Below are 11,762 nucleotides of genomic sequence, written 5' to 3' on the forward strand. Positions count from 1 at the left end.
TTGAGTCGGTTTTTTTTTTTATTTGTATGTTTTGTTTAGTTTTTGCAGTGTTTTCTAAGAGGAAGCATGTTATTTCGAAATTAGAAAAGCAGGCATACCATTATGAAAAGAAAGCAACCTGACTATGCAGAAACCACTTGGTGGTTTGGTCCCCTTCTCTGGAGTCACCCAGACGAATGTCTGAGGGGGGCTCGCCACTATCCTAAAGAGAACAGACGAGGCAAGACACGGCATGTTTGTATTTGTAAGTAGCCTGCACATGCTGCAAATTGGGACGGACGTTGCCTTTGACCAATTTAATGTACAATTTCTCTCTTTGGACTTAAGCCTTTAGTGTCTTCTCAAAGTACCCGTGTCAGCACTTGACATGGTAACGAGAGTTTAAGGAGAACAATGGTCCAAAATAAATGAAAATAAAAACCCTGCATGCCCCACGCAAAATAAGGAACTGGCAGAGAATATGAGTGGGGGAGTCTGTTTTGCCAACCCCTATCGTCCTCCCTTGTATTTCTTCATGCTTTTAAGCCTATTCAGTTCACTTCACCTGAACGACCATGGCCATGCTCTTAACCATTCTCTACAACCCCTACGGAGCAGTTGACTTATTCTGCTCCTTCCTTCCATCCATCGCTGGTCTTTATTCCTTCTCTTTTAAAAAGATTTAGTTAACTTCCTCCCAAACGTTAGTCACAGGATTCAGTAAGACTGCAGCACTGCCTGTACCAGTGCCATATGCACCACGACATAACACCTGCTTTCCAAACCAACCTACCAACCTACGGCAGCCTCCTCTGTTTTGTCATTCACTTAGCTGCCACAAATATTAACCACTACTTGAATCTGAGATTTGTGAGTTACAACGAGTGGACAAAACAAGATTGCAGTTTAATGTCAACCTGCCTGTTATATACACACGTCAAACAGCAAGCATTTTCTGTCGCTGAAGTAGTTGGTTCTACGGCATTGCAAAAAAAGTAGGAGGGAAACTCCTCTGGCTTTTAATTTCTCTCTCCCATACTCTGTGTCTGTGTTAACTGTACCAGTGTTTTGACCTGTCACTAGAATTTAGAAGGAAGTAATAATAATCACTGGTAGATTGTTCACTAGTTCATCTACGGTTTGATTCTTTTTTTATTTAAGGGAAAGTGTTTGTTGCCTCTTTGTGCTACTGATTTATAAAAAATAAAAAAAGGTATCCAGTATTTGTTGCCACAGAAGTATAGTTTATCAACAGTTTGTGCAACCTCTTGAGCTAATGTCTATAAAACAATTTATTACTATTTATGTAACGCTACTACCATTTTATATCATTTGTGTTGGAATCTCAGTGCTTTTCTATGAATAAAGTGTGAAACACGTATATTGACTCCTGCTACTTTCTAAAAACTGTCTTCTCTCACTTTAGGTGCCACTCTATTCCTGTCGGTGTAGTTGTGATTTCTCCTCTAATAAGACTCTATCTCATTGCAATTCTCATTCATTAGGGCATTCATGGAGCTAAACCTGTGAATCAGGTCATAAAGAATCCTAAGTGTGTGTGAGAGGCAGGCAGCACGTCTCCAGCCCAGATTGATTGCCTCTCTAAATGAGCTTATTAATTATCGCAGCAGACAGCTCTCAACTGTCCGATTCCCATTCTGTTCTTAATAGAACACCACCTCAATTTGTTCTGTTACCTCCTACACATGGGATTGGACTGACAGTGAATTCTATGAATCGGTTTTGGGATTCAGTGGTGACCAAAAACCGGAATATATGTTGGCTGATATTGAATGTGCTGTACGTGCTTGTTGACTGACAGGTTGGTTTAGCTCTAATTTTATCCTGGGTTAAAGGTAGGGGTGTTTTTTTTGCTGCTGCTGTACGAGCCAATCTGTTACAACTGTAAACACCATGAAAACCAAATGTCAGAGTGATTGGTACGCTGGGTGGTGATGCTGTCAACAAGCCCAATACTCTTCGGACCTGCTTGTACAAACTACACGGCTTCTCCCCTGGCCTATCCATGGGGGAGTGCTTCACAGATGGGCTCTGTCATTGTGTTTTGGACAGGGAGCACAGAGTTTGCCTGCTGAAATATGGATGGCGGCTGGGCCCAGCCCCCCTCCCCCTCCCCCTCTGCTCCACTGGGGAGTGTTTGTGCTCCTGTAGAGGGGGGTGATTTAGCTGAAGTGACATGTAGGGAAGAGACAGACGAGTAATTGGCTCCCCCACCTTGCTGTGTGGTTCCTGTGTCGGCTGCTGAGGCTGTCAGCTGGGGGAAAGAGTGGAGAGAACAGGCATCGATGTGAGACGAATGCTGGGATGCACCAGATTGCTTATGTGGTCCTGAAGGCAGGTGCTTCGTTCGAACACTAGGGTTGCGCTGTATGTTTATTAGTAGACAATTGGTCAGTCGAACCCCAGCAAGGACCAACAGGTGGAGGAAATTCCTCCGGTGGCCAAGTCCACCTCCAAATTGGCACAAACTCATGCTCCGAGAGCACTCTGACTGTCTACGTACTGTTTGGCAGGTGAGTCTTAAGTTCTCTCTCTCTCTCTTGGATGGTAGGTTGTGCTGTCAGCATTAACAAACATCTCGTTCTTCAGGGAGCTGATTTGGAGAGCTTTGTCCTGCCGCTCTGGCTTTCTAACATCCCTCAGTAATTGGGGTGTGTGAGAGGCTGGGTGGGGTGAAGGAGGGATCAGGGAGGAAGGCGCTTGGGGGAGAGCTAATGAAAAGGAGTAACTGCAGTGGCCTTATGATTCTATCCATTCCAAATGATTCTTTCTTTGGATCATATTGGATTGAATCCTTTATTGAGAAATGCTTGGGTGTGGGGACTGGGGAGATGAATGACTGTGGTCTTAGCTATGGAACAATAGAGATGATGGTGATAGATGAGTCAAGGCTGGACCACAGGGAGTTAGGCTCCCTCTAGTATCTGTGTCATCCAGCTCCACCATCATTTGGCTCCATGTTAACTAGCGATAATGTGACAGGAACAAACAGCACATTACTCTCTGACCAAGTTGGGGACTGACAAGCATATTTCTTTCAACACCCACTTTGTGTAATGGCACAACTCATACAGTGTGAATATATTACAAAGATGAATGTTTACAAGGGACAGTGACCTTAACACAATGACATGTCAGTGGCTTTCTAAAGCACAGGTCACAAGATGGAATCCAGACAAAGGCTGCGTAATGACAGTGCCAATATCACATTCCCACAAAATATTGTCTTCACTTTTTCCATAGTGGCTACAGTATGAAACATTGGAGCCAGCCAGCGACTCCTCACCGAGAAGTCTGATGTGGGCTTCTCCATTGCCCTATGTTAATATTTCAAATCAATCACAGTCTACGGCAGCCCATACGATAAAGCACTGATGATGCCAGTCCCTGACAAATGATGTACAGCCTGCTGTCTCCAGGAGCAGATTGGATTTTCAGGCCTGCTGATTTGCTGAGAGATTGTGCCTGAGACCCCCACAATCCAGCCCCTTGGTCCTCTATGTAAGGAGGCCTTGAGTTTTTTTTTAAGCACCAGATTCATTGTTGCATTTAAAAAATAATGCCTGAAAAGCCCATGACGTAACGCATGCACATGGGGAGAAACAAGAAAACATAGCCTTGCTCTACTTGGTCCTTAAACAGCGAAGTGTAAAATGATAGCACTGATCAGCAAATTAATTGTTTTTTATGTTGATTTTGTTTTCTTCACATTGGCTGACAGGGAACAGCACCTCACAACACAAAGTCGGGTTAATCCTGCATTGTCACAACAACTTGCCGTTTGGGTCCAGCTGAAAAGGAGTGTGCCACCGCCGCGGCTTGAGGGTCAGACATCAAGCCAATCAGGAGACTCCTAGGCAGAGCTACTTCCTCTATCAATGTTTCACACAGCAAATCAAGGAGCATCCGTGAAGGACAACAAACCAAAACATGATGCATTTTTGTGGAATCCTATGCCCACAATTCCAACAACAAAAACAACTGGATTTGTACCACTACTTATCTCTAGTGCTTTTAGCTTCCTTTCAGAGAAAAACACCCATTGGGATTAACTGTCTTTATTCCTCATGTAAATATCAGTCTGTAATGATAATAATTTCCTTTTAAACCAAAATAAGTAATAAAATTAAGCCATTTTTTATATGCATGTTTAAAATGGAAACAAATGAAGCCTGGATAGATTTGTTCTGGAAATGGTTTAAAAAAAAATCATGTACAGTGTGCCAACCATACCCATCCCCGACTCCCAGCCCCTCACTACATCCCCGACTCCCAGCCCCTCACTACATCTCCGACTCTCAGCCCCTCACTACATCCCCGACTCTCAGCCCCTCACTACATCCCCGACTCTCAGCCCCTCACTACATCCGACTCTCAGCCCCTCACTACATCCCCGACTCCCAGCCCCTCACTACATCCCCGACTCCCAGCCCCTCACTACATCCCCGACTCCCAGCCCCTCACTACATCCCCGACTCCCAGCCCCTCACTACATCCCCGACTCCCAGCCCCTCACTACATCCCCGACTCCCAGCCCCTCACTACATCCCGACTCTCAGCCCCTCACTACATCCCCGACTCCCAGCCCCTCACTACATCCCCGACTCCCAGCCCCTCACTACATCCCCGACTCCCAGCCCCTCACTACATCCCCGACTCCCAGCCCCTCACTACATCCGACTCTCAGCCCCTCACTACATCCCCGACTCCCAGCCCCTCACTACAGTCGTGGCCAAAAGTTTTGAGAATGACACAAATATACATTTTCACAAAGTCTGCTGCCTCAGTGTCTTCAGATATTTTTGTCAGATGTTACTATGGAATAGTGAAGTATAATTACAAGCATTTCAAAAGATTTGGACAATTACATGAAGTTAATGCAAAGAGTCAATATTTGCCGTGTTGACCCTTCTTTTTCAAGACCTCTGCAATCCGTCCTGGCATGCTGTCAATTAACTTCTGGGCCACATCCTGACTGATGGCAGCCCATTCTTGCATAATCAATGCTTGGAGTTTGTCAGAATTTGTGGGTTTTTGTTTGTCCACCCGCCTCTTGAGGATTGACCACAAGTTCTCAATGGGATTAAGGTCTGGGGAGTTTCCTGGCCATGGACTCAAAATATCGATGTTTTGTTCCCCAAGTCACTTGGTTATCACTTTTGCCTTATGGCAAGGTGCTCCATTATGCTGGAAACGGCATTGTTCGTCACCAAGCTTTTCCTGGATGGTTGGGGGAAGTTGCTCTCGGAGGATGTGTTGGTACCATTCTTTATTCATGGCTGTGTTCTTAGGCAAAATTGTGAGTGAGCCCACTCCCTTGGCTGAGAAGCAACCCCACACATGAATGGTCTCAAGATGCTTTACTGTTGGCATGACACAGGACTGATGGTAGCACTCACCTCGTCTTCTCCGGACAAGCTTTTTTCCGGATGCCCCAAACAATCGGAAAGGGGATTCATAGAAAATTACTTTACCCCAGTCCTCAGCAGTCCAATCCCTGTACCTTTTGCAGAATATCAGTCTGCCCCTGATGTTTTTCCTGGAGAGATGTGGCTTCTTTGCTGCCCTTCTTGACACCAGGCCATCCTCCAAAAGTCTTGATGATCCGATAAATGGTTGATTTAGGTGCAATCTTACTGGCAGCAATATCCTTGCCTGTGAAGCCCTTTTTGTGCAAAGCAATGATGACGGCACATGTTTCCTTGCAGGTAACCATGGTTGACAGAGGAAGAACAATGATTCCAAGCACCACCCTCCTTTTGAAGCTTCCAGTCTGTTATTCGAACTCAATCAGCATGACAGAGTGATCTCCAGCCTTGTCCTCATCAACACTCACACCTGTGTTAACAAGAAAATCACTGACATGATGTCAGCTGGTATTTTTGTGGCAGGGCTGAAATGCAGTGGATTTTTTTTTTTTAGGATTCAGTTCATTTGCATGGCAAAGAGGGACTTGCAATTCATCTGATCATTCTTCATAACATTCTGGAGTATATGCAAATTGCCATCATACAAACTGAGGCAGCAGACTGAAAATGTATATTTGTGTCATTCTCAAAACTTTTGGCCACGACTGTACATCTCATTTGTCATTTAAGAGTTTCCCCTGATAATCTCAAGCACCAGTGGTATAGTGGTAGATGTGTGGACATAGGATTGCGAATTCATCTCAAATTGGGAGCTTCCCTTGAGAGCTTTGGTGAACTGCAGAGGTCCAAATCTATGGAGCACAACAAGCTGAACCAACAGTCCTGGATGAAGGCTTTTGACTGAATAAAAACAAAGAGCGAAATAAACACAAGTGCTTATGCTTTAGTACATTTGTCACAGTCAAACAACAGTGTTGGCCATGAGACCAACACACAACCTTTCAAGATAATCACATTAAACCCTTCATGTTGTTGTAAGATGAAGTACCTGATGAAAAAACGGAGCAGAGGTACACATAGGAAATATTACAAGGTCGTGCACTACGTTTTTCTTTTGTCCAAGGATTATCTATAGAATATAACCAAAATATGATTTATAATAGAAAAATCACACACTACCGTTCAAAAGTTTGGGGTCACTTAAATGTCCTCGTTTTTGAAAGAAAAGCACATTTTTTGTCCATTAAAATAACAGCAAATTGATCAGAAATACAGTGTAGACATTGTTCATGTTGTAAATGACTATTGTAACTGGAAACGGCTGATTGTTTGTGGAATAGCGTAAGTCTGGATTTGTCCTGGGATAACATACTTGATAAGACCTGTTGGTAGATTGGATTTCTGTGAATACATGATACATTGTCTCTATAAACCAATGCAATGTTGCTTAGTTCTTTGGGCGCTGCTCTCTGCTAGTATGATGACTGTGGTCAATGTTGCCTGGTGACGGGGGTGTTACTTGAGATTGAGGTGGCGAGAGTGAGTGTGGACAGCTTCTACAAAGGCACCCACATTCTCTGGGTCCATGTCAGGGTACAGCCCGTGGCCCAGGTTGGCTATGTACCCTCTGGTCCCAAAGCCTTCCAGCATCTTCTTCACTATCTCTGATATACGCTCCTGTAGAAACAGAGACAAATGAGCATCACTTTTGAAAGTGTGCCGTATAAGTAAGAGCAGCGAGGTTAGCAAGTGCCTGGCTCAAGAACACAATGGTTGCTGGGTCATGTGCTTGTACTCAAACATCTCTCTGTACCATGTGTTTTCTTTTGTCAATATTCTAGATGTATTTTTTAAATAATATAATAAAATCATTTTCGGAATGGTCAAACGTTTTCAGTGTAAACTTAAACGACTAAAACCAGATATGAAGTACGTAGAAAGGATAATGGACTTATATAGCTTTAAAACTGTCAAATGTTCTCTTCGCCCCATGGCAAAAAGTGTAAAATTGCAGGAAATTAGCTTTAAAAAAGCAAGAAGTTTGTCTGCGGCAAAGAGGAGGGCCCTTAAATGTTCAGTTGGAGACTGCACCATTGGCCACGCCCACCACCTAAGCCCCATTTTGATCCAGAAAAAAACCCAGTGCTTACCTTGGGGGCATAGAGTGCACAGGGGTCCATGTTCCCCTGGAGACTAACCTTTCCTCCCGTCCGCTCTCTGAAATCACAGAGACAATAGGCTCGTTAGGAAGAGTTAATTTACGAGGTGTTCAGTGGACAAAGCCAGGCATCCCCATTTTTATTGTTGACAGGATAAACTTGTGAATCCAATACAATTTAAACATATGACACAAAACGTCTTTTGCAAACGTTGGCTCGGCCATTGACTGTCTAGGAAGCTAACTCTCTGGGAATGATTCATAATCATCAATTGCTTTCTGTGAAAAGGGTTCATGTCCATTACCGTGCTGAGCGTGGATCGATGGTCCAATCCAAACCAACAACCTCATAGTGGGACTGAGAGAGGTCCTCCAGACCATAGTGGCCGTCCTTGGCAAACACAATCTGGAACAGAACATACAGGACACGGGGGGGTTACAGAATGGTCCAGGGAACTTAAAAGACACACCCGTGAAAAACAAAAATTACAAAACAATTGTGAAATATTTAATTATGAGCAGTGTTGTACAGGTTAAAAAAAATACTTCAGGTTGGCGTGAAAAGAAAAGTAACTGTTTCATTGCGTTTTTCGGCAAAAAACTGGGTTAACTTGCATTTACCCGCCACTACACTGCTGATTCTGAGACCTACGACATGCTATATAATGATTCAAGGCATAAAAAAAACCTCTAATGCATTTCTGGCTATTTAAGATGCCGCCTGTAGAGAAAAATCTGACTATATAGTGCCATCTACTGGTGAAATATCACATCACACTGGCCAACATATCTCACCGCAATAACGGCAAGCCTTTTATAAGGACAACGTAGGAGATGATAAACAAAAGCTTGTCTTGAAAATCTAGTGAAATAAAATAAACAAAATGGAGGTCTGTGTTGATGTGTGAATGACAGTCTGTGTGGGCTCACCATGGGGACATCCTGGCCTGACTCCTTCAGCTGGTCCTTGACCTTACGGGCGATGTCTCGGAGGTAGGGCAGGGAGAACTCCTGGAACTCCACTGGGCCCAGACAGCCAGCATGGGACTCAAACACCTGCAAAGCCTGGGTAAACACAGGGATGGATCTACATAGCACTACACTGAGTGTACAAAACATTAGGAACACCTACTCTTTCCATGACAGACTGACCAGGTGAATCCAGGTGAAAGCTATGATCCCTTATTGATGTCACTTGTTATATCCACATCAATCAGTGTAGATGAAGAGGAGGAGACGGGTCAAAGAAGGATTTTTAAGCCTTGAGACGACAGACATGGATTGTGTGTGTATGCCATTCCGAGGGTGAATGGCAATGACAAAATATGTGACTGCCTTTGAACGGGGTATGGTAGTAGGTGCCAGGCACACCGGTTTGAGTGTGTTAAAAAGTGCCACACTGCTGGGTTTTTCACACTCAACAGCTTCCTCAAGAATGGTCCACCACCCAAAGGACATCCAGCCAACTTGACACAACTGTTGGAAGCATTGGAGTCAACATGGGCCAGCATCCCTGTGGAACGCTTTCAACACCTTGTACAGTCCATGCCCTAACGAACTGAGGCTGGGGGAATCAACGCAATAGGACGGTGTTCATAATGTTTGGTACACTCAGTGTATGTCTTTTGTATAATGTGCCTATGCCAGGGGCCCTATAAGAGACCTGCATTAATAAAAATCAACATTCTATCAGTTCCTAGATATTGAGCTATCAAATAATTAATGGTCTGGCAAGTGTAACGTCTTCTCCTTGTCCAATTAAGTGCTGTAAATAAAATGATCTACCCTCTATTCACCTGATAATTTTCCCATGTGCAAGAACTCTTAGCTAGCAGTGCACCTGAAGATAAACTGTAGTAAGATACAGCTGGAACTCAATCTCCCATGATGCCTAGCTTACCTGTGCCCCAGCAGCCACTTGTCCCAGCAGGTACACTACGATGACATCTGTCAGCATCTTTAGCAGCTTGTGGCTGGCCTCAGGGTGGCGGTACAGCCAGCGCTTAGCCTTGGAGTGGGTTGTTGAGCCTCCCCCCTCAATCATATAGGCCATTAGGGTCCACTACAAGGGAAAACAGATGATGATATGGGACACTTTACCGAAGCCACTAGTCAAAGAACACCAAAATACAACAAAAAAATGTCTTCTGACGATTGAAGCAACCAATAGATTATTTATTGAAAAGTGTTCTCTCTCTCTCTGTATATGTGTGTGTGTGTGTGTGTGTGTGTGTGTGTGTGTGTGATCTCACCGGGGCACCAGTGAAGCCGATCAGAGGGACCTTGCCATCCAGTTTGTGGCGTGTCAATGTGATGGCCTTGAAGACATAGCCCAGCTCCTTGTTGACGTCCACCTTGGGCTGCAGGAGCAGCAGGTCCTCTGGCTCCTTTAGGGGCTCTGGGAACGTAGGGCCCTTTCCTGCCACCATCTGGACATCCATACCCATGGCCTGGTAGCAGGAACACACATACACCCAGACATTCATTGGGCAGTTCCATTCCTCATACTGTATCTGAGTTATGTGCTTCCTCCTCTCCACATACTACACAAAGAGATTACCTTCTTTAATGAGGAGGAAGAGGAAGAACACTTGTAATTGAAGTGAGTAAAGATCTTTGTCAGACAAGGACTACTCTTACCTGTGGGATAACCAGGATATCTGAGAAGATGATGGCAGCATCAAATGGGAAACGTCTCAATGGCTGTGAGAAGACCCCAAAAAATAATAGGTGAACGTTATCAATCAAGGCTAAGATGTTTTGTAGATCGTTTTATACCTGTACTGCTTAGCTACCTGGAGAGTGAGTTCGCAGCAGGCTGCAGGTGACCGACAAGTTTCAAAGAAGTCCTTCCCAGCTCTGAACTCACGGAACTCTACAAACAGACACGTCAATACCAGCAACTCATTAAAGGATGGATGGGTCCACTCAAACAATAACAACCTACTCAACCTACTTTGATTTAGGGCTAGTGCTTGTTAATGTTAGGCTCTTATGTCAGTGAAGTGAATATGAGGGTGTCGTGAGGCCCACCTGGCAGGTAGCGTCCAGCCTGTCTCATACACCACACAGGCACATGATTGGTCTCCTGGCCATGGCATGCACGGAGGAATGCATCATTCTTCAACTTAGGGAAGTCTTTGGGGCTAAAAAAACAAAATATCATGTCAAAGATGGAATGAGACATTGTCAAAGCAATGTAAACAGAACATGAAGTTTTCCCCCTCCCAACCCACCCATTCACTCAAACAGGTAGATAGGTAGGTACAGACACATTTAGTTAGTAATATTCTTCACCACTTTAACAATGAGGTCATATTCTTATCAGAGGCAAGGCCTACTCCTCCCCTTATCCTAGCTATCGTGTTGGCCACCCACTATAGAGTGCTGTAGGAGCATGTGATCTAAAAAGATAAGTCCCCCCTCTCTGTTATCAGCTGCACATTGTGAAACGGTTGAATGAAATTATGCAGGTTCTCTCTTTCTCATGCAACTTCACAGTAACACTGTCAAAAATGCTTTATGTACCAAGCCTAACCCCGAACAATACTTCAATGTGACATGCTGCAAGTCTTCATCGTGTTCCTTTAGTGACTGAGGCAAAGTTGCCTGGATCAGTTAGCTGTTAATGGTGGGTAGCTAACTAGCTAGCTTCTTAGCACACAATTAAAAAAAGAACTAGCTAGCTACAATCAAGCATGAGAAGAACACAAGCAACACTGCATGCACTTGAATGTCGACGTAATAGATAGATAGCTAATGGTTCAGTGTTTTGTAACGCTTCCAATAAAATGTATATTATTCTATACAAGCTAAATGGTAAGCTAGCTAGTCGGCTAACGATTGCTTGCTTTAGAGTAGCTAAGTATACAGAATATACGTACAGTATTAGATCGTCATTTTCCATGATGGGACAGATGATACAATGGTTGAGAAAGTGTAGAAATTATGTTTACGTGTCCTAGATGTCAGTGGCACAATGCTGCCTGCTTCTTAACTATCATCCAGAATGTTGTACAACTAAAATTATGTCACACCCCTCGGCTACAGGGCGCGGCCATCTTTAGAAAGTCATGTGACCACTATGGTTACGTCTAAACTTTTTGCCTCGCGAACCTCGAATTTTGTATGTTGCGCACTGTGATATCGGTAGTTGTCCGTTTATAAGATCTTTTGATTGATACTTTTCATGTTTTGTAAGTCAATTCACTGACTCAAATTATCTGATTTTAAAT

The 11,762-nt window shown here is 44.0% G+C and overlaps 1 protein-coding gene across 1 annotated transcript; it reads right to left on the reverse strand.

The window, feature by feature from the left end:
* Positions 1-6,292: 6,292 nt before the first annotated feature.
* LOC110530331 (uroporphyrinogen decarboxylase) lies at positions 6,293-11,602 on the reverse strand. Its single transcript, XM_021613292.2, has 10 exons — positions 11,412-11,602; positions 10,561-10,673; positions 10,323-10,402; positions 10,168-10,230; positions 9,780-9,977; positions 9,428-9,589; positions 8,458-8,592; positions 7,833-7,933; positions 7,520-7,586; positions 6,293-7,046 (listed from the first exon to the last, which is right to left on the reverse strand). The coding sequence occupies exons 1-10, from the start codon at positions 11,432-11,434 to the stop codon at positions 6,885-6,887; spliced, it is 1,104 nt and encodes a 367-aa protein (XP_021468967.1). The 5' UTR covers positions 11,435-11,602; the 3' UTR covers positions 6,293-6,884.
* Between the last annotated feature and the right edge of the window lie 160 nt (positions 11,603-11,762).

The sequence above is a fragment of the Oncorhynchus mykiss genome, chromosome 8 (assembly GCF_013265735.2).
Source record: "Oncorhynchus mykiss isolate Arlee chromosome 8, USDA_OmykA_1.1, whole genome shotgun sequence".
NCBI lineage: Eukaryota > Metazoa > Chordata > Actinopteri > Salmoniformes > Salmonidae > Oncorhynchus > Oncorhynchus mykiss.